Below are 23834 nucleotides of genomic sequence, written 5' to 3' on the forward strand. Positions count from 1 at the left end.
TTGTGGTTTATTTATTTTTTTTGAGAGAGAAAGAGAGAGAGGGCATGTGTGAATGGGGTGGGGAGGGGGCAGTGTGAGAGAATTTTTTTTTTTAAAGATTTTATTTATTTATTTAACAGAGAGGGGGGGGGACACAGGCTTTATTTATTTATTTAACAGAGAGGGGGGGGGACACAGGCGAGGGGAGTGGGAGAGGGAGAGGTAGGCTTCCCGCTGAGCAGGAGCCTGATATGCGACTCAATCCCAGGACCCTGGGATCATGAACCGAGCCAAAGGCAGACGCTTAATGACTGAGCCACCCAGGCACCCCAAGAGAGAGAGAATCTTAAGCAGCCTCCACACCCAGTGTGGAGCTGGACACAGGGCTCGACCTCATGCCCTGAGATCATGACCTGAGCTGAAATCAAAACATGGATGCTTAACCTACTGAGCCACCTACATGTGCCATAGCTGTTAGTTTTATTATACTGAACTAAAATACATAGATAGCTTTGGGCGCTATTCGATTAAGTAAATCTGACTCCCTTAATACAAAAAAGTCACACTGGCAGTCTGTATGTTATTAAATCTTTCTTATAATTGGCTGCAAAATAGCAGCTGTGTTTCTTACTTCAAGTCCTAGACTGGTACTTTAGATAAAAATAAAGATTCTGAATGAAGGCTTCAGGAACAGTTTTATGAGTAAAGTACATGGATTTTCTAACAATTTCACTGCTCAATGCTCTTTATTTTTCAGTTTTTGAAGGTGTTCCTGATGTCTCTGAGAGAGGTGACTATAAAGTGGGATATCACTGCCTTTTCAATGCATCAAAAAGTGCATGTTAGCAATACATGAAAAAAGGTAAAAAAAGGGTTGATCAAGGTTTACAAAAAAGATAAAGAAATATCCTGGTATCTTACTACAGAAAAAACTAGAGATAAATGTTTCCCTCTAACTTAAGAAGCATAATTATCACCAAAGTGTGAAAATCTGGACACTGTTCCATGCCTATGGCTTTGCTCTGGAAAGTCGGTTTTAGTATTTGGGGTTAACAATATGCTTACAGATTAATGAAATCAAGATGTATACGCAATAAGAGGACAGAATGCTCTGAAAGAAACTGAGAAAGTACTTTCTTCTAAAGTGATGCTCACACGGAATAAAAAACTGAGTAATACTTAATCCACAGGTGAGATCTAACCTCTTTTATGGTCATAAGACATGTGCTACTGTTCTATATTTTAATAATTTAATAGTGCTTCAGTATTTTAATTAGCCTCAACTAAGTAAGATTTCCAAAGGGCCATGAAACCACCCCTGAAGCAATGGTTGTGGCAATATGGCTGAGCTAGTCCCAGAAGACAGACAACTACAGGTAAGTATGAATCTGTTTCACAGCACTACGGAAAGGGTAAATGGGGTCTTCACAACCAAGGCACACGTACTGCAGAAACATCAGTACCCACCAAACCTAGAACAGCAGTACAGCATTCGGGTGCTGAAAAACAGCATCAGAGAGGGAGTCCAGGAGGCAAGAAGATTAAAACTGTAAATGGCAACCTTGCATAAAAGAGACATTAACAAAGGGTCATCTGTAGGTGCGTTTTCCTGGCAAAAAGGATCAGGGAGAACATACTGGTGAACCACAGGTCATCAGAGCAAGAAGTAGGGAGCTCTTCATCAGTTAGTTCCTGGGCCACCTCAAAACAAACTCCACCTGGAGTGACTGCACCTTTTCCTGAAATCCTAAGCCATAGGGGTTTGCAAACTACATTGGCAATCATAAGGAATCATGTATATTTATTCTATACATCTTGTATCTTGTCTCTTTTACTGACTTGTCTTTGTCTTAGCTTTCCAAGCAAATGTAAGCTACCTGAGCTACTTGAGATGTAAGGAACAGGCAGGGATCACATTTCATGCTCTTCTGTTTTTTCTGAGCAAAAATGAGGGGAGAGAAAAAGCATCAAGAATGCTTCCTGGGTTTTCTTCCTGGGCAGCTTCATTTGCTGAGATAGGAACACAGGAAATGAAGCAGAGGGCTGGAGATTGTTACAATAGGTATGTGTCTCATGAGTTCCTTTTCTTACACACAGAGTTGAGGTATATCTAAAATTCTGAATCTGAGATGTTCTGGAAGGCAACTGGACCGGTAGCTTCACTTGGATCTGAAAACCTTCACATTAATACTAACCTTTGTCCAAGTGTCATTAAATGGCCTTGTTTTAATAGCTAACTTTAAACTACAGTAATAAAATCGCTTTTGACTGTGCCTCTAACGTGTCAAGCTTCCTACCTTTTCTCTAAAAATTTTTCAGTAAGATCTTAGGTTTAGATGAATTTTAATCTCAGATGATTTGAATGTTTAATTTTAAGCTAACCTCAACTTCTTGAAATTTAATACTATTACAATTTTTTCATTTATTTTTTATTTTTATTTTTTTAAAAAGATTTTATTTATTTAATTGACAGAGAGAGAGAGACCACAAGTAGGCAGAGAGGCAGACAGAGAGCGAGCGGGATGCAGGCCCCCTGCTGAGCAGAGAGCCGATGCGGGACTCGATCCCAGGACCCTGGGATCATGACCTGAGCCAAGCAGGGGCTTAACCCACTGAGCCACCCAGGCGCCCCTTCATTTTTTTTAAAAGGGGGTGCAGTTTTAAAAAAACTGGCTAGTTTCTGCCTGGTTTTAAACAGTTAGTCTTTACCTTTGCTTCTAGTTATTCCGTTTTTTCCTATAGTCTCAAGCCTTTGAAAGAGCCCAAATATGCATTTGCCCTGATTTAGAACACTCTCAGGCACTAAGAAGGTAAGTAAGAGAGGGTCCAGCTTCTTTCCTGCAGCCCATTCCCTCAACTCGACTGAAGGGGGAGCACTGTAGTACCTCAGTGACTACAGCTGGTAGGATGGATGTCCCTCACACCTGACCAGGTAAGATCTTTATAAGAACAATAATTCATCACAGATTTCAAAATCGCTCATTTGATTTCATGTTCTTCCTGCTTAACAACAGGAGTCTGTAACAGTTAAGTAAATGATTTATCAATCAGAAATACTTCACCACTAGAGAGCTGTAAGCTCCCAGGGACTGGGAAACGGGAGGTAGGGTGTATAAAGAGAGGGAAACTTGACTTCCAACTGCCTGGATTAGTTCTGAGTGCCTCCTTGGAGAGAAATCCCCAGCTCAATGCCTAAGTCTTAAGGGTGTGGTCAAAGGATAAGATAATATTCATAACAACTCTGAAAGGTACAGTTTAAGAGTGAGGTGTTGTTTCACAACCCTATCTATAATGATTTACTCAATGATGTTTTTCCAGATCAGAGGTTAGACACAGCTGAACTCGCCTACTTGGTCAATACTGCAATACTTAAGTCCCCAAAGAAAAGCATTCCTATGGTTAATGTAAATGGTGGACTGTCAATGCTTATCTTAGGGTAAAAGAATAAAATGAGGGGCGCCTGGGTAGCTCAGTCAGTTAAGTTTCTGCCTTCAGCTCAGGTATGATCCAAGGGTCCTACTTCTCCCCTTCCCTCTGCTGCTCCCCATTTCTATGCTCTGTCAAACAAATAAAAATAAATTTTAAAAATAATCAAATAAATTAAAAGAAATAAAATTAGAAGAGGGATGGCAGAGAGTTGAAAGGACAATTTTAAGAGTCTAGACTCTGGGATTGATGGTTTTAGGTAGTCTCTCGAATATCTACTAACTTCCAACAAAACTCATGATGGCAAATGCACCATCAATGATGACCGAAATACAAAAGATCAATGAAGACACTGCATGATGTCTGGATCATCAGAGAAGGGCAGTCCTGGGAAAACGGAAAGGGAGAGAAAGCTCGAGACAACCCCTGACAGAGCAGACAAAATAGTTAAGAGATGTAGATTAATTTGGCTTGATTTTTCTACTTAAATATAAGAAAACATAAAAATGCATCATCAGTTCCCCTCAAGGCAAGAAGAGGCGTATTTTTTGCTAGACAATAATCTGAAATTATGTTCCCTAATTCCTTATTTTCTGGTCTTTCAAGGGCGTGGATAGGTCAGCTGACAAGTCCTTGCTCTGCACTGGGAAATGTATCTACCCTTGGCTGGCTGTTTCACATGTGCGGGTCACATACTTGGATACAGGAATATTCCAAGTACTACGACAACATCCACAGTGTGTACGTCTGTGTGTGGAGTGGAGAAGGTGGGCAGTATGGAATATGGTGATTTTCCAAAAGCCATAGATAGTTTAGTTGAACTTCTAAACTACGAAACGGCCAAGTTTTCCTTCCACATAACTGAACTAGGAGAAACCATAAAAGGGTACAGTAGATAAAGGTAACAAAGAAATGTGAGAAATAAGATCATAAGATCACAGAACAGAAAGTGACCTCTTAAAATCAGGCAGTTTAATACCTGACTTGCAGGTGGCTGAAATCCAAAATAGAATTTAAATGGATTTGGGTTTAGAAAAAGCACTTCTCAAAACTGCGGTTAAGGAGAATGATCATTCCCTTAGAAATGAAAAACACAGAGGAGGGGTGTGTGTGTATTTTCAAACCCTGGGTGATTGCTGATAGCATCTTGTTCAGGTGCAAAGCAGAAAAATAGTGAAGAACTACTGGTCTAAAACAAGACATGCAATCCCTTAGTAAGAGCTTTCTAAGTCTACTGTGTTCCTAGCCAAGTTTACTAGAAGCAGGGCAGAACAAAGATTCCAAAAACTATGAATAATCTAAACTGGGGGAAAGGAGAAATGCATCAGGGGCTGCTTACCGAGCATGAAGCCATAATATGCTAGTCTTTCTGTATCTTGGGCTTAATACCTATGATAAAAGTCTATTATTCAGAGTAGATCTCAAGAGGATAGAAGCCTTTTAAGGCTTGTAGCTCCTATTTCTTTTCAACTTAACCAAATTGTCAAATTTCTTAAATTACAATAAAAATATAAATACAAAGGAAATTCTTATTTAACATATTGTCACCCTATAGGCAAATGTACCCCGGTAGCCAAAATATAATCAAAAGGTTACTTGGTGAATAGAAGTCAGAACAAGGGGTCATAAGCACCACAGTCCAATGCCTTTGTCTCCTTTCTAGGAATATAATGAGTTCACAGATGTTTCTGCCAAACCATTTATAGCTGATAGTTTTTTTTTTTTTTTCTACCAGATTGATTTTGTTTTTATCATCTCAGGAAAGACTATGCATTTAAGATCAAATACATGAACTCTCGATGTTAATTTACATAAAAGGAGGGAAGGTTCATAGGCTATGAAAGACACAGGATTTTGGACTGGAGGACATAAATTAAAAAGTGATAGTTCCTGGAAGTGAGGGAAGAAATATCCCTAACTGATATTGCTAAATACTGGTTTGGTGAGAGCATTAACCTAAATTACTCATCTAATGAGTACTTTAAGAATTCTTAGAAAACACTTTTAAAATAGACTTTAGGAAATAATATAATAATTTCAGATCAAGAGGACAGACAGACCTCTGTCTCAGGCTACTTTGAACTGAAAACAAAAAAAAGTGTTATCACTGGCCTGAGTTATAAAGCTAGAGTGGAGAGAGATAGTAAAAGCCTAACTGACATTTTAGGAGGTCAGGATTACATGAGAGCTCGTGACAAGCCAGCTGACTGACCTATTTCTCTTTTTGATTTTAGTCAGAGGATTAAAATCTACGTTGCTTTTTGGGGGAAAACTGCCCTTTCATTCCCAGTTTAAATGACCAGGACAATGATGGGACTAGAAAAATGCCACTGCTTATGCAGAAACCAGGTGCTCATTCCCCACATGAGAGGAAATAAACTGTATTGTGGGGCTCTTTCAAATCCCCTCATCATTGGACAAGGGGAAAGAAACATTTGTCAAGGCCCAGGAGAAGCCAAGAACTGTGTATGGCTTCCCTGGCACCCAGACAAGACTCCATTAGGAGGGGGTGTATTTCCTCTGTAGTAAGAGTGGTAACAACAACCATCAACTCAATACCCATACCACCACTTTGCAAGGCAGTGTGTATGGACAAGGGGCTTTAAAGGAGGCATGGGGGGCTGACACAGAAACAAACAAGAGGACACTTAACAGCTCACATGACAGATCCCAGCAACAAAAATGTTTTTTCCTCTCCAGAAACAGGGTGGTATGTTTTTGACAGATACTCTCTTTCTTTTTGGGTGAAAGGAAGTGGGAGACTAGCAGATTATAATAAGCAGCAGATAAATATTTGATAGTATCCTGAAGTTTCGTGATTGTTAGGGGATCTTCTAGATCCTAACTTTTCTCATGTTCTCTTGAGGTTCTTAATCTCCACTCTCGAAACCATACAAATCTGCAGTGTAAGCCTTAAAAGTGGAAAATTCTACTTTTGTCATATAGTAAATCATGAAGGCATTCCTAATTAACTGTAATCACTTGAAGACTAGATCACTTTAAAACCTTAAAAAGGGATTCTTAATTTAATGTCACTTAATTCATGAGGTGAATATTAGAGGAGGTAAAATATTTAAAAATTTAAAGTACAGGGATAAGCAAAGCATTTTTGGATCTACCATTCTGGGATCCAGTCCTGGAATTAAGTCCTTTACATCATTCTCCACTCCACCTCTCTGGAAACTCAAGTCTAAGTTGGGAGATGTGCTGGAGTGGGATGAACTAAAGCAGAATCATCTGTATATTCAAGTCTTTGCTCAGGAATCATCTGTAGATTCAAGTCTTTGCTCAGGAACTTGAAGACAAAATGTAACTAAATGTACACACACATACAACATACTCAACTTAGGTATTTTACCTCACTCCCTATCCTAAGTTTCCCTGTTTCCTCTTGCTTCCCATCACTATCCAGCTCAACTAAACAGACCCAACTTTCCTTGGGGAATACTGTATTTTAAGCTCTCTGCCACTAGTTTCTCCTCATTTTAGAGTTTGCTTCACATTACCCAACTGCCATCTTCTTAAAGTCCAAATGCGATCTTAACTTTTCTTTTTTTTTAAAGTAGGCTCCGGGGGTGCCTGGGCTCAGTGGGCTAAAGCCTCTGCTTTCAGCTTAGAGCCTGCTTCTTCCTCTCTCTGCCTGCCTCTCTGCCTACTTGCCATCTCTCTGTCAAATAAATAAAAACCTTTTTAAAAAGTAAAAAATAAAGTAGGCTCAATGCCCAGCGTGGAGCCCAAAACAGGGTCTGTTACTCATGACCCTCAGATCAAGACCTGATCTTAGATCAAGAGTCAGGCACTTAATTGACTGAGCCACCCGTGCACCCGATTTTACCTTTTTTGGGTGTGTGTGTGTGTGTGTTGTGTGTGTGTGTGCATAAAACCCATAAAACCTGTCAACTTCCCACTGCTCATACTCCATCCTCCTTAGCACCTTCTCCCTGGGGGCTGTGTCAGAATTTCTTACTCTACTCCCATGGTTTGTTTCTACCTTTTATTAAATAGCACTTATGTGGCGTTGTAGCATTATGGCTGACAAGGCTATCTTCGCCACTAGTTTCTGAACCTTCTCTAGGTACAGGACAGGACTTTGTCCTTTTTAATTCAACAGCTTCACTGCCTAACACATGGGACTCAGATAATTTCAGGTGTAAGTAAGCAATAAATAACCTAACCAAATAAATTACTATGTAGTGAAAATAATTTCCCTAAGACATTTTTCAAGGGAACATATAACAACATAGGAAAAAAGAATAATCTTCCAATGAACATGAATTCAAATCAATGAGGCAGGGAAAGGAAGAAGGGAGTTTTGAAGATCAGACAGTAAAAGGTGTAGGTTCTTAACTGAAGGCACATAGGAGGTTGCTAGCATGCTCTCCAAGGTACCAGAATAACTGGGATGAAAAGGTATGGTTTACATTAGAGCTTTGACTGCAAACCAGAACAAGAAATATCTTTTACAAAGTGACAAAGTACACATCTCAGTTTGCATTATCTATGATGACACACACATTTCAATGAAACAGTATTTATCCTTATTACATGCTATGTGCTTTTTCTCTTTTCTTTTTAAAATGTTGGTTAGGCCCCACTAAGCAGTTTACAACTAAGGGTTGCAACTGGTTGATCTAGTTTGAAAAACTGGTCTACAAAGACTTACCAATTCCTAGCACCTCATAAGAATCTGCTATCCTGGTTATTTTCTTCTTAATTCATCTTTATCTAGCTAATGCTACACTGCCAGGTTCTCCTAGCAAAATGTTTCTAGTCGATTTAATAGATGCTGGAATGAACACCTCTAAACTGTGCTGGCTATGATCTGTTTGAAATGCTCAGAACCTCGATAAGAGTATAGCTAAAATCACTAAATCACTGGCAGAAGAGTCCCCAAATTCTTTCACTGGAAAACGAATGGTCTGGTGATTAAACACATGCATGCACACATGACCACTCTCACACTTGGCTCTTATATTTTGTTATTCAAACTACCACCACGTAAAAAGAGAAGTCTTCAAAGCACGTAAAACTTCAACCTTGACTATACAAAAAACCCAGTGTGCAACAGAAATGCAGATGAATTCCACCCAACTTTGTAATTTTTAATCTTAAACATCTTCTACTTTCTAAACAACTATTAGTGTAGTCTTTGAAAAGAAACAAAGAATGACTAATAGTTTGGTAATACACCTGTGGAACAGGACCAAGAAATGCAGAAAAGCAGCATTCCAGGTTTTAATCACAGTTCCAACGCTTTTAGGTCTCTGACTGCAGTGTCCCTAATACAAACTCACCTGCCTCTTCCAAAGTTCTAATCAAAACAAATGACTCCCTCTACAACTTTCAATCTGATTTTCTCACCTTCCCTATACCTCACACTAAATTAACTCTTGCCAGATGCTTTCACTCCTGTCATTTTTTGAATATCTGCAAAGAGCCCAGCACAGCACTAAGTATCTTTACATACAGAATCTCATTTGAGCCTCACAGCAAATCTCTGAGGCAGGTGGGTATAAGCTTCCTTTTACAGGTAAGAAACCCAGGCTCAGAAAGTTTCAATAACTTGCTCAAGATCACGTACAAAGAAATTAGAAGGGCTGGTTTTTTTTTTTTTTTTAAGAGTTATTTATTTGTTTATTTGACAGACAGAGATCACAAGTAGGCTGAGTGGCAGGCAGAGAGAGAAGGAAGCAGGCTCCCTGCTGAGCTGAGAGCCCGACTAGGGGCTCGAGCCCAGGACGCTGAGATCATGACCTGAGCCAAAGGCAGAGGCTTTAACCTACTGAGCCACCCAGGCGCCCCAGAAGGGCTGGGATTTTAAACGAGACCCATCAAATTCTCTTTTTTTTTTTACGTCTTTATTTTTATTTTTTAAAATATTATTTATTTATTTGACAGGGAGCGATCACAAGTCGGCAGAGAGGCAGGCAGAGAGAGAGGGGGAAGCAGGCTCCCCACTGAGCAGAGAGCCCAATGCAGGGCTCGATCCCAGGACCCTGGGATCATGACCTGAGCTGAAGGCAGAGACTTAACCCACTCAGCCACCCAGGTGCCCCCAAATTCTGTCTCTTAAACCTGGGATAGTCTCTCCTCTCCTCTCTATGCCTTACCTACTCTTCAAGATTCATTTCCTCTACAACAACCCCAACTTCTATTTAACAATAAAGTTTATAAGCTTCTAATATAATTTCTTAACTGGTAATTTCATAAGATAGATTTAATGAAGTTATAAGTGAACATAAAAGAAAATTATTATATTAAACCTCTCATTCTAAGTTTGAATCATGAGTGCCAAAGTGGTACAGAGGTAAGTATAATGGCTTGGAATCATGAGTATTAAAGGAAAACTCATACTATGTCAGGAGTCCCTTAAACTCCTCACATTCCATGTTTTTCATATTAAAAAATGAAAGATTAGAATGGGACAGTATTTAATCAATAAGGGGGAGCTAATCAGAAGTCCCTGTGGTTAAAACAATGTGAATATACCTAGCATTACTGAACTGGATACTTAAAAATGGTTGAGATGGTAAATTTTATGTCTCTGCTACAACTAGAAAAAGATCTACTGAATAAACTTTAAAAATATGAAAAGAAAAAAGAAAAACAAAACAAAACAAAAAACCTCCTGTTACATTTTGAAAATATACAGCATGTACAGGCCTCACGCTTATAAACTGATTCAGTGGATCTGATATAGGACCCAGGCATCTGCATTCTTTTTTTTTTTTTAAGATTATTTATTTATTGATTTGACAGAGATCACATGTAGGCAGAGAGGCAGGCAGAGAGAGAGGAGGGGAGAGAGGAAGGGAAGCAGGCTTCCTGCTGAGCAGAGAGCCCTACACAGGGCTCGATCCCAGGATCCCGGGATCATGACCTGAGCCAAAGGCAGAGGCTTTAACCCACTAAGCCACCCAGGCATCTGCATTCTTAACTGAGACTCATTCCATCCAGTGATCCACCCAAGACTCTTTGTTGCTCCAACATTAAAGACAGAACTAGCCTGCACACAACTGAAATAGACATTATAAATAACATACTTTAAAATTAACATACCTTATAATTTTTAGAGAAGTATCATCACATTCATACAGTTCATAATAAAAACTTTAAAAAGCAGACTTGTTTTATATAAAAGCCAACTAAAAAATGAGACCCAAATCTATTTGTTTTTCCTTTAGAAAATGCTACAATGCAAAGGGGAGACCTAAGGTTTATACCTTATTATTCAATAAAGGCTTCCTACTTTATTTCCCAATGTTAGAACAGATACAGTTATAGTGTATTTGTTTCACATTTAATAGGAGATTGCATTTAATAGACTCAGGGGTGAAATGAGGCCTAAATGGCATTCAGGCTGCTACTATGATTTTCCAGATGAAAACATGAGTGATCTAGCTAGAAAATCAACTTGACAGAATTTTAAAGTACCAAATAATCCCTTATGGCTCCACACTGCTGATTAAATAAGGCTGGCCAAGAGTATAATTAACATCTTGAAACTACTAGTCAATAAACAATAGTGTTTTTACATGCCTATAAAAAAAGCTTCAGATTCAAGACTTAATCCTTTTGAGTTTTATATATATTTTTGCTGACTTCCCAGATTCATTCCTTCCAAGCTGCACTCCAACCAAATCATGACTTGAACTATTAACTATTCTTCTAGAACACTTCTTTTCCACTAATGTCTGAAAAAAGCCTTTCTACTTCAATTGTAAATACAGCTTGGTACATTTCTAGCTTGATACATCATTTCCTCCAAAAACAGCAAAAAGTCCAATAACTTGTAAATTGAATAGGATTAATAAAATCCTGTGCTAAATGCTTACCAGTAGAAGCAGATGATGACGTGTACACTCAGAATACAAGAACCATTCATTATCTACCGCACTACTTAGTAAATTCTATTAAGAAAAAAAGATTTTGCACTCTTTTCAGCAACAAAATCTACCACCAAATGATGTAGGTATGTTTTTACATTTCAATACAAGTGAATGGTGAGAGAAAGGGGCAGTTCTTGAGGAAACTCCAAGAACTATACAACTCGAGAAATGGCAGAAAGCTAACCCATTTTCCATTTTCTCACTCCATTTCCCTTATGCAATTTCCCTGACTTTGACACCTTGTTAACACAGAAAGTCTTTGGATTAATTCCAAAGTATCAACAAAATCAGAGAAGAAAATTCTGGATTAGCAGGAGTAAGTCCTTTTTAAAGTTATAATAACTGGAAAATAAGTATCAATTCAAAAACGGACCATTAAAATGAATTATTTATGAGATGCCAAATTATAAACCTACTATATTGATCCGGCCACCAGTTTAGAATGGATTAATGGCAAGAACAAGTAATTATAGCTTTGAAATTTACAAAGTAGCAATAATTAGGTTTCCAGAAAAATGTTCTATGAACACATGGCATGACTGAATAAGGGGGAACAAAGGAAGCCAATTAACAAGCCTACAGTACCAACAAAATTTCCAAAATTATAAACACTGAACCAAAGGCATAAATAGATAGCCAAAGAAATGAGACAAAAATACTAACTAAAAGATAATCTGGAGCAACTACCAACAACAGCCTCACTTTTTAATATAAAATGCCATTAGAAATGATCAGAAATCACTTCAATGAACACTAATTACACATCTATCAATTAATTACATACATCAAAAGTTTGAAAAAGCTTCCTCTAATACTTTGCTAAACCATTTCTAATCTTTATCACCGTAATTCAGCTATTCCCCTTACCACTTTTCAACAGGAATCACTTTATAATCCAAAACTTCTTTATATACCTAGTTTCTAAAAACCACAATTGAGCAACATATAGGCTGCTCTTTATTTGTCCAGGTAAAAGAAAATGCCAGTACCTTCCCAAGAATCAGAACAACTATAATAACCTCAACTACTTGACAGTGTTGCTTTCATATCTGTGCTTCAAGAAAAGAGCAAACAAAACTCAGTAAGTCATTATTTTAGCAAGCAACTAAGCTTAAAGTTTTACTCTGTGGAAATTATGATTTTTCAGAAAATAATTACATAAGCCCAGCAAACAGGTATTACGAAAATATCAATACATATCTTGTCTAGCTAAAAAAAACTTTTTAAAGAGGATAATGCAAACAAGGAAAACCGAGGTAGAGAGCACCAAATTAGTAAAGGCACAGGGTTATAAGGCAGTGTGGCACCCAAATACTGAAGCACAATTTGAAAACAGCAACTTCTAGTTATCTAAGAGGTCATCTGGAGAGACTTCACCATTAAAAAATTACCAATGTCGATTACCACATACATTTACAATACACCCAGAAATCTCACCCCTTCTGTGGATTTTTAAAAAATGCACTGAAATCTTAAGAAGTAGAAACCAAGCTTTTAAAACAGCTTTTCACAACAAAATTTATTAGAAGAATAGTGGTTTTGAAAAGTCTAGCATCCAGTGAGAACTACCATACACAACATTACAGCTGGGAATGTTTCTCCAAAATGTCATGGTCAAATAATACAATGGAACCATTAAATCTTACACATGCACGAAAGAACTAGCGCTTCTGACATACAATGCAAAAAAAAGGGGACCACATGGATTAAAGTTTTAAGTACTCATCACATACATTAAGACACAGCTTATTTTAGTCCAGTCAAAAATCAGAACTGCATTAAAAAATTTAATGTAGTGCAATCAAACCAAAAAACTTAATTTGTGATCATAAGTGCTCTACTACATAAACATTGATCATAGCAAGAAACAAAAAGTTCAAATCACACAGTACAAAAAAAATCTGTAAATAAATATAAACTACAGTACAAGAGAAATATTAAATTATACAATTCCGTCAAACTGTAAACAGTATATTGAAATGAGGTCCATAAGAGTAAAGGGGGTTCCTGTTTTGTCGCATGACACTTGAACTTCTAGAAATCTGAAAGATGCCATTTTCCATTATCTTCAAAGGCTATGGGTTTTATATATGGAGAGTTCCTTTTAGATGTAAGATATCAAATATTAAAGCAGAGGAATAATCTATTTTGTTAACCACAGATAGTACTGTAGAAAACAAATGGAGTCATTAAAGAAAAAAGACCTCTAGGAGACAAGTCTTAACAGTAAAGATGCAAAGGCTAAAACACTGAAATTAGAACTTCACATCATTAAAAACTTGTCACCGAGGACTTCAAGGCTACAAAACATACTGACAAAATTGTCTGCTGATATGCAGACCTAGACCTCTGCTAATTTTTTGACATTTACATACTCATGTTACAACACCAACTTTGGCAGAATCACTACTAATAAACTCAGAGCACTACTGGCCCAATGGTTCCATCACAGTGGCCAGTGCACAGAATTTTCTAAAGACATTGCATAAACTAGAATGTAGAGGTCAGACACCCAAGGACCAGTGCTTGAATTTAGTAGTAGTGTGGTGAAGAAGCAAGAGCCACATCGAGGAGTAACCGCATCTGTTACAGTTTACAGAAGCAGCAAGGAATGTCATTTAATTGTGCTGGCTATTAGTGGCATTTAAAAACATATTTCTGTGTGTGTGTGTGTGTGTGTGTGTGTGTGTTTTATACGTGTGCTGGTTATACGCTTATGCACATTTTGTTTCTTAAATACACTGTTAACAGGAACCCCCACATTATCTGCTCAGTAGTAATAACTGAATATATAGAATGCCACTATAAGAGTGTGAGGCACCGTGTGCTGGAGAGTTATATGCAGCTTTAAAATCTGTTTGGCTGAGTTATACCTGGATACCTGAACTGAGTTTTTAAGTTGACATTCATCAAGGATGTGCTACCAGCACGTTGAAATAAAAGCAAAACAGAAAAATACAAGTCACTGTTAGGTTTAAGAATAGCATCAAAGTACCTGAATTGAGTGAGAATAGTGTGTAAACTGTCCCTGAGGGTTTTTAAACAGTGTGTACAAGCTGGATTCCTAAGAACATTAGTTTTATTTAACAGTGTGGACTGATAAAATACCAATGTCTGACAGTTTAAAGAGGAGGTTATAAAGAATTATATGCAAACACTCCAAATGTATATTTTATACATTTCGTCTCAAAGCAGCAATAAGCTGCTGTAAAGTATACATCCCATCAGCACAAGCAACATGTGGGAGTCAGATAAAGGTTTCTATCTTAGCCTGGTTTTCCGACAGCACAGCATATCAATATCCAATGACTATTATCTTTCCTATTATCAGAATGTAACTAATTTCGACTAGCAATATAGGATTAGACTTTTAATCAAACACTTTGCTATTACATACTAAAATTCCTTAAACTTACTAATGCTGGTATACTAACCTAGTTAATTATCCCCCCCTCATTTTAGAAATATACCCTTCCACAACTTAAAAACATTAAGATCCATTTTCAGTCCTCTGATGTAAAAAGCATGTCAGTGAATTAATATTAAAAATTTACACAGTAAAAAGGCTTGAATTTCAGCCAAAGATTCTAAATACTGCTCATTCCCTGAAGACTTAAAGGGAGAGAGAATCCCTACCCATTTTCCTAGTGATTTATTTTTCTAAAATGTTCTGACACAATTTTTCATGTTGGGGAATTTTCCCCTCACCTCCTCTCAAATTCCAAATTCTTAAGCCTGAAATGCTTAATGAAATGGGAAACATGAGGCAATCATTTGGAATTGCTTGAAAGGTACAGAAAGTTGTCTTTTTTTTTTTTAATAAGATAAGAATTATTTATATAAATGTGATCTGACCCCGTGTAATGTAGTTATGTTTTATATTTTTAAATAATCGTGCTAAACTTACAGTACCTAAGACTCTGAAGATAAATTAAGACTTTAGTGTTGTAACAGAAAAAGTGCTGAATTATCCCTTTTCTAGTACTTTAAACATTTCGGACAAGTGCTTTCCTAGTGACAGTAAAGTTTACTATATACCCTTCCACCAAGCAGGAAAAAAAAAGTTACCTGGATGAAAGAAAAGACTTTTAGGAGTGTAGCACCGGGTATTTACCAAATAACAGATGTTTTTTTTCACTTACTCTGAGGGGGTAAAAATATTCTAGATTGAAATTCTATTTGGCTATTGAATGTTAAAAATCCCTGCTCTACTGTGTCAGTGTCCTGTGGCCAACCCCCCACCCCCCTCCCCCAGTCCCCTTACACACTATCCACTGAGAATCTAATCTCTAAAGAGATTATTTTAAAATTTATGTTTTCAGGACATACCTGAGAAAGGGTGCAATTATGCAGAACAAGGAACCCAAGACTGCACTAATACTGGTTAGAGGTTCATATATTCTTTCCCAAGACAAATCTAAAAAGTCTAAGAGGTATGGATCTTCAAATACGTCTTACTGCTTTAGATTTTTTTGGTATGTGTGTAGGGTCATTTCCAGTGTTGAAAAGATCACCTTGAGTCTGTTCAAAGATAGTTCAAGATGGGGTAAATAGTTCATTTCCAAAGTCAAACTATAAGGATTAAATATTATGATTATAATATTTGCTACATCCAATAAATCGATGATTAACTAAAAGTGCTTGTTTTTTAGTGTTTATCAATACAGCTCTAAATGAACTGGAAACCTTAAAATTACCCCCCAAATAGTTGCAGAATTAACTCATTAACTCATGTTTTATTGTCAAATCAACATTAATTAGCCTTGATTCTCATTTTCAAACTATCTAAAAGATTTTTCTATCAAAATGAAGGTGGCCCAACTTCACCACATTATCTATCCTGTGACTCAATGTTAGTATCGTAGTACAGAATCTTTAGCCTCTTCTCAAGTCTACATACTTTTCCCCTCCTATTCCTTACCAACCCCCCCCCCCCATTCTCCTTCATAACATTTAGGGCACACAGCTACAGGGCTAATGTCTGCTTTTTCAAAAGGCAACTGTGAGTTTATCTGGGAACAAGAGAGAGGACAAGCAGAGAATTTCCTCGATTTTCCCTTCAGTCACCATGTTCACAAATCCTGTAAGTCTCCAGGACAGAATGAATCAAAAACAAAAACAAACAAACAAAAAACTAGGATGATTTTGGAGGTCTGCATTCCTTGTACCAGAATTATACGTCTTTCCTTTTCAGCAGAGTTGGAAAGCAATCAATTTTTTAAGTCCCTATATAGCTTTAATAGTCTCCTAAATGGACCATTTGGCTAAAGCCATTAAGTTTCTAATAACTCTGGCCCGACCACAGTATTAATGAAGACCTAATTACAATGGAAAGGTAACAAGGAAAACAATTTTTGTTATCTTCAATGAAGGTCAAAATTTAACCTATAACTTTCAATGTCTTCCATAAAAGATTAAGTGGAGCAATTCAGTCTATTGTCATATTCTACCACCAATGACAGCAACCTGAATATATAGAAAAGGATGGCTCATACAAAACCACCTCTAGCATTTAAAGAAAGAATAATTACAAAAGAAAAAATACATGGTTTCAAAATTAAATCTACAGGGACAATAGCTGTTAAAGAAAATGACACCCACCAGTCATTTATCCTCCATAACTACTCAAAATAGTTTCAGGTTCTGACACTGGGCTGACTCATTAATTTGTTTTGTAAAAATAACTAAATGAATCCAAGCTTCACTATTACTCTTCACTATTGTGTAAGAGAATCACAAAGGCTTAGAACCAGGCCTTGCACCATGTGCTTACTTGGGCAGGGGGAGAACACACAGCTCACTAGCAGCTCAAAGGTTGCTAAGTACTGCCTAATGACAAAAGGTAGTTATGATATGGGCCTTTGCAGGTAGTAATTTTTAGTCTAATTTAGAGTTCTCTCCAGAAAATTGGGAACTAAACGTCTCATTGTGCCTTATTGTTTTACTATCTGATCCCATATAGCTCATATATATAGCTCAGGTAAAATGTTGGGGAATGAAAATGCCAATTGGATGAGGTAATGGTTTATAAGATAACCAGAGTTCTAAAAGCACTTCAATATTGTAAAGTAAAAGTGTACCACATAAAGCTAATACACACTTCACACTTGTTGAGCTTGCTCACCAGAACTGAATAGTAATTAACTTCACATAAGGACCCCTATTATCACACAAAGCCTTACTCATATTCATGATCTGCTGCAGCAAAGGTTTATCAAGCAACACCTAAACTTCAGAGTAACAACAAACTTAGTATTAAAAAGTATTATACACAAATATAAATTATGTTTCTTGAAAGAGAGACCTTGTCCTTCATGGTATTTGGGGAGCAGAAAAAAGTGTATAGCTCATCACATAGTTCAGAGTCACTTGAAAGCCTACTGAACTTAGTAATATAGTACATTACATTACTGTCAAGTTTCATGACCCAACTCTCTGAAAAATAAGAAAGCTAACAATAAAAATACAAACCAGATATCCTTCCACAGGATCATTAAGTATTTTTGACTTTACAGTGCCATATCTACTCTATAATATCCATGTTCTCTCATTTAAAAACAAACAAACAAACAAACCCGCAAGAACTGATTTTCAACACATTATCTCCTAACATTAGTGTGAGTAATGTCATCATCTGCCTACTGGAAAATGAGAGGAAAAAAGGCTTTTGTGACAAAGACAGCTGTGAACTATACCTTCCAATACCATAAAAATGGTCAACTGTTGTTTGGGCCATGCAAAACTCTGATTAGCAGAAATTAAGCATGCGAATAGACCAATCTCTATTACACATTGATGAGGATGTCCCCAAACTAGAATATCTACACTGAAAGTGCCAATACAGAACAGTGGCAAATCAAGAGAAAAATCAAATATTGAAAGATCACTGCGGCACCAAGACTGCCAGCCAGCCATGTGATGAGCCACCTCCAAGAAATACATGGTATAATGGAATTCTGAACACAAAATTTAACATTAAAAGTGCACCTGAATATTACCAACTAACTTTACAAAACCTACAATAAGGTAAAATATATATCTTTTGAAATATTCAGCAGCTTTCTGTTTTTTTTTTTTAAGTTTTTTTTTTTTTTTTTTTTTTCTGAGAGGCTCATGAAATTTAAAAGGGACCACTATCTAATTTCAACCATGCTTCACAAAACAATAATGGCTATTTTATATTGCAGTTACCAATGTAATGCAATTAGTGCTTTAAAATAATCTACACTCAAAAAAGAAATAAAAAAAAAAAAAAAAAAAAAGAGAGACCGACCGACCTTTGGAGGAAATATGCTTATTCAAAAGCTTCTTGGAAAAGAAAATTTACCTGAATATCAAGTCATGACTGATCTCAAGTGTAATGTTTAAAAGCTTCACAGACATGAATATTACAATCTTCAGGTCTCAGGACTTTTAATCTGAGAAAGTTTAGAGTTTGGTTTGTTTTTAAATTCACTTTCTAACCAAAACAAATAATAGAAGTACTCAAATTTTCACTATTTACAAGTCTCAGCCTACAATCTGAAATGACACAATACAAGTTCTCTTATTTAAACTGCAGCATTAAAGGGTAGGCACACCATTCTTCTGCTGCTCGATTGTCATCCACTGAAACACACATAGAAAATATTTATGTTAGTAAAATGATCACTCCATGTACACTACAATGACAAAATTTACATTAACTCAACTCATACATCACTTTAGAGACTACCACACAGGATTTAACCTCTCTGAACAGTAAAACTACAAAAGTTGAACTTTTAGGGCCAGATTTTTAAATGGGCCTTTAATGATGCCTTTCTGAGAGGGGATAAAAGCAAGCACAAATTAATTGCTCAAAGGACCTTTCTGCAGCAATTTGGGCTACCAAATACCCCAAACATCAGGCAAAAAGATACCATGTTTGCAATTAATTGTGTGTGTCAAATTACTGAGTGTGGAACAAAGGAGGCATTCCTTCACAAGCTTAGCCCTTTGCTTTCAGCAAACTTTCTACAACTTCCTTCAACTGCAGATGAAAACCATTTATTTCATAAAATATTTTTATTGCAACTTCTAGCTAGGCTAGAAAATATTGCAGAGTCATATACTGCTCTGAACCTAAGCTGCATTTTCTGTTGAGACTAGAAAGCTAAGAGAAAACAGGCTCAGTCATCCACAGATTAAACTGCTACACAAAATAACCAAACCAAAAGAGGAACCCAAGCCCAGGCTATGTCAAGAATGAGCAGTGCATGTATTTCAATAACAGCAATGGTGTGCCTAACCTTTGAAAACATAGGCTGCGGAGGGAAAACTATCCTTAACCTAATTAACTGCTCCAAAGTTGCTAGGCAAGAATTTATGCCTTGGGAATATCTGGACCTACTTCTCTTCAAACTCTTAGTATCTATCTGAAATCATCAGCCTCAATTTAATACTCCAAGTCTTATTTTATTTTACACAAAAACTCCAATGACTTTTTGTTTGATTTTGGTTAAGCATTTAGAAGGGCCTGACCACCTTTCTCAGCACATTAGATAGGGTATATGTGATGTGGATTTTGTTTTTGTACCAAAAGTAATTTTAATTTGGTCACAAGGCAAAATTAAATTTCATGGGCTTTATCTGGCAAAAAATTATAGGAAATAAATATTCTGAATTTGATTACTGTAATTTGAAAAGCCCATCTCAAAAAAAGTTTAGATGCTTTTCAAGGAGTGCTTATATAAACATGATCTGGAAAGTCCTGAACTGTGTGCTAAACAACCATAAAAATCACCTAAATATCAGAAAAAGTTAAGAAGGGGATAGAATACAGGATGCCAAAAAGGAAGGAAGGGAGGAAGGGAGGGAGGGAAATGTTGAAAGCAACAAATTAAATAAAAACTAAAAAACAACACTTCCCCCCTGATCTAGTATCTGGATTAATTAAAAAAGAAATTCTACTGAGCTCAATTGCTGATTGAACTATCATTAGATATGAAATGCAACCTAAATCATATTAGGTTACCTTGGGGTTCTTTTTTTCTCTCACCACAAACATGTATCCTTCATTCGTGTGGATATTTGGGCAGACTACTGAGGCTGTAAAAATCTAGATACCATTTTTGCAATATTATAATTACTTAAACACACTTCTTTCCTTACTTCTCCCTTTTCCCAATAAAAAGATTCTTGACATTTTAAACTAGTTGCTGCATGATATCCAGTTGTTAGTACATGATCAAATCTGTAAAAGGTTTTAAGAATACAAAGAAACTTAGTTTGTTAAAATGAGGCATCCTCTATTGTTTTATGTAATGTACCCTGACTGCTCCTGAGTAAGAACGGAGCTCGTCCTCCATGAGATAAGGCTATATCCTCACTTGTTGGTGAGACCAAATTCTACCCTTAGAAAATACCAAATAAAATTACAGCAAAGGTAGTGTTACAAAGTAATTAACCGAAGCATTTCTGAAGGTAGTGTGTGCACATTTTCCACCTCCTCTCCTACTGGGTGAGCACTAAACAGATTGCTGGTTTGTTAAGTAAATTTAATAGAAGAAAATCATAAAATGTAAATTGACCTAAATAATTACGTATCACTGAATAACCAGATTTTTTTTAATTCAAAGGTTCATTGCTCCTAGGACTTTTTTCTTTAGTTTAATCCTTCAATTAGGTGAAACGTAGAAGAGTAACATGAATGATTTTATAAGATGGCTTTCCAATTTGTAATGATAAAGCTCCCAGTATGACAGAGGTGGTTTCTAAAAGGGGGCTTTTTTCCTTTTCTTTTTTTTTTTTAAATAAAGGCAAATATAACTTAAAAAAAGAAAAGCATGCAGGCTCTACAGGCAAGGAGTCCACTTCCATGTATCTGTTCTCTGTGAGGTAACTCAATTCTCTTTTGTAGAGAAACATGCAAAAAGGCCAAACAATATCCCGAGCCATACTGCACATGAAAATTTTAAAATACGCAACATTCAGAATGCACCTTTCACCTCTGTATACACAAGTCAATGCAAATTCTGCAAAGAAACAAGTGTCACAGTGAATGAAGTTAGGTGTAAGCAATGATAGCTGAACAATGCAGTAGTGCTCACCCAGTTTGTACAGTAATTGGCACTCTACAGTATTCCTACTCATTTTTTGATTCATTTGCACTTTGTGCTGCCTCTCCCTGGGGATCTAATTCAATCTTTACAGAAACATCTGGCCCCTCCGACCTCATTAATTTCATCTTTTTCTTTGGAGGGTTTTTCAAAGTGCCCAGCCTCTCCTTTACTTTGTACTCCAGTGTACTGTGGGGAATCCCATAAATACTCTGAGCTTTGGAAACACTCATTTTTCCACTCATAACCACTGAGATTGCTTCCTCCAGTATCTCACTGTTGTACTGTCTGTAACGCCCTCTTTTCTTCCGAGGCTGCTTGGAGCCAGGGTCTCCTTCTTGATCCGATGTGGGATATGGCTGTCCAGAGGTAGACTGCTCAGCATCTGAGCCCCAAGAATCGGGTCCAGCATCTAACATGCTTTTTCTATTTTGTTTTGGAAGAATAGCCCTTAACTTTTTACTAAGCGCGCTCTCCGTTTGTGAACCCATTACCAAAGAGCTATAGCTGTACTGATCACCAGTGCGAGACTCCCAAGAAAGATCCATTCCTCGAACTTGTGGTATCTTTAAATCTACAGGTGATGCATGGCTCGCATCCTTTTTTCCATCTTGTTTTGCTTGAAGTGCCATTTTTGGAAAGGCAGAGTTTTCTGCAAGAAAAGGAAGGTCACTGATGTTGCTGAGTGCACCATTTCCCCTGAACTTCATACGGCTGAGGTTGAACTCATAATGTGGTTTTGCCCAAGAGGCTTCCCTGGATAATATTAAGTGTTGTCCATGATTCTGTAATCCAGATGGCCCAAGGCTGGCAGCTGTGGACAATTGGTTTCTGCTCAGTAGTTCTTCACTAATCTGCAGGGATCGAGCCAATGGAACTTTGAGTGATGTGGAGTGTCCAAAACCTTCCCTGGTTCCATCCTGTAAGCTTCTTGGAGGTACCCCATCACCACTCCGAAGTCCGTCTGGGCGGTACTGGCTGGGTCTCCCAGGTCGCCTAATTGGATGGAAGGAAACTGATGTGAGCAGGACTTGCACAGGTAGGGAGGGATGGGTGAGGGGACCACTCCTTTATTAGAAGGCCTTGCTTGGGTAACATCACTTTGTGTTATTTATTTATTTTTCTCTAAAATTAAAAAAAAAATTGTCTCGGCAGTTAGTTTTAGAACTTGTTCACAAAAAAAGAAAAAGGAAAAAAGAAAAAAAACCAGGAGCTTTTTGGGCAAAGAAAAATTAAACCTGTCAGCTGGTCTCTGGTTGGGTTCACAAATTTTCGGAGAAAAAGTTTCGCGCAACTGTCTGAAAATAGCACCTTAATTATTAATTACAAAGTAATCATCAAGTCTCCAAAGATCTACACAGAATTGTGTTACCAATGTGACGTTACCACTAAACAAGTACAGTAATAAAAGAGTAAGCCAAATTATTTATTTTAATGCAACATATTCAACATTCATGACAACCAGCTATAAAACTGGAACCATTTACAGTGGTGGAACCCATAGATAACTGCTCATTTATCCCACAAACAAGTTGATGTTCATTATCAAAAACCAAACATGTTCAAATAACATTGCTTATTTTGCTTGGGAAAAAAAAATATGGCTACCAGCCCCAAGGAGGGGGGGGGACCCAAACCAAAACAAAAATACCTATCGCATTATAACTTACCACACTTCTTCATTTTAAAACACTGTTAGTTGCAGACACGAGTACCACTAATTTTCCATTTGAAGTAATCTTTAAAGAAACTGCCCTTTATTTTCCCCAAACTTTATTCCTTAAGTTCTACTCAAAGTAATTACTGTCAGAGGTATACAAGCAATTTATAGCAGTTTTCTTTAGTTAAAAGTGTCTCTTCTTAAAATATTAAGCATCAATTTTGAAATTTTAAGTGGATGGCTTTCAAATAATTTTAAAAAGTCAACTACTTACACAAAGTTAATACATAAGGTTTCCATTTTCGCAGTAGATAAATACTATCAATGATAAAACTGGCGACTGGTAAAGCATGCCCAAGGGTAATAATTACATTTACTAGGCACAAAAGTGGAACTCTGAAGAAATAATAATAAACCAGCTATGTTCTCCAAAAGTCTACAGGGATTCTTGTGCTGTTATCAGTAAATAACATAATAAAGATAACAATGAATATTCAACTAAAAGATGGGCAGTCTTATAGGTGCTTTTGTCTTCCAGAAAACATACCACACAAAAAACACTTTCCATTCAGAGGGGTAAACCACAGCAACTTCAACCATATTATGCATGGAACTTGGTGGCCAAGTTTAAAGTAAATCTTAAGCAAGGGATTCATTTATGCACACCACTTAGGATTCTCCTACATGTGTCCTTAATCACACAATTCAAGTTTTCTGATATATAAACGGAACCCAATGATTTGGGACCATAATGAGTTGTATCTAATATAAACTATAGTGAAAAGAAGGGCTTAAGAAAAA

The 23834-nt window shown here is 37.0% G+C and overlaps 1 protein-coding gene across 7 annotated transcripts in view; it reads right to left on the minus strand.

Moving 5' to 3' along the window:
- Positions 1-23834, minus strand: part of LCOR (ligand dependent nuclear receptor corepressor) — a 145402-nt gene that overhangs the window by 16989 nt on the left and 104579 nt on the right. Inside the window, exon 8 of one of the 7 annotated variants that reach the window (XM_059169306.1) lies at positions 12799-22369. The exons of the other annotated variants lie outside the window; for them this stretch is intronic. Within the exon in view, the coding sequence (XP_059025289.1) occupies positions 21400-22369 (970 nt within the window). The 3' untranslated portion in view covers positions 12799-21399. Of the gene's footprint in view, positions 1-12798; positions 22370-23834 lie in introns of those variants that run through there. 7 annotated transcript variants of the gene reach the window in all.

The sequence above is a fragment of the Mustela lutreola genome, chromosome 4, assembly GCF_030435805.1.
Source record: "Mustela lutreola isolate mMusLut2 chromosome 4, mMusLut2.pri, whole genome shotgun sequence".
In the NCBI taxonomy this organism is placed as follows: Eukaryota; Metazoa; Chordata; class Mammalia; order Carnivora; family Mustelidae; genus Mustela; species Mustela lutreola.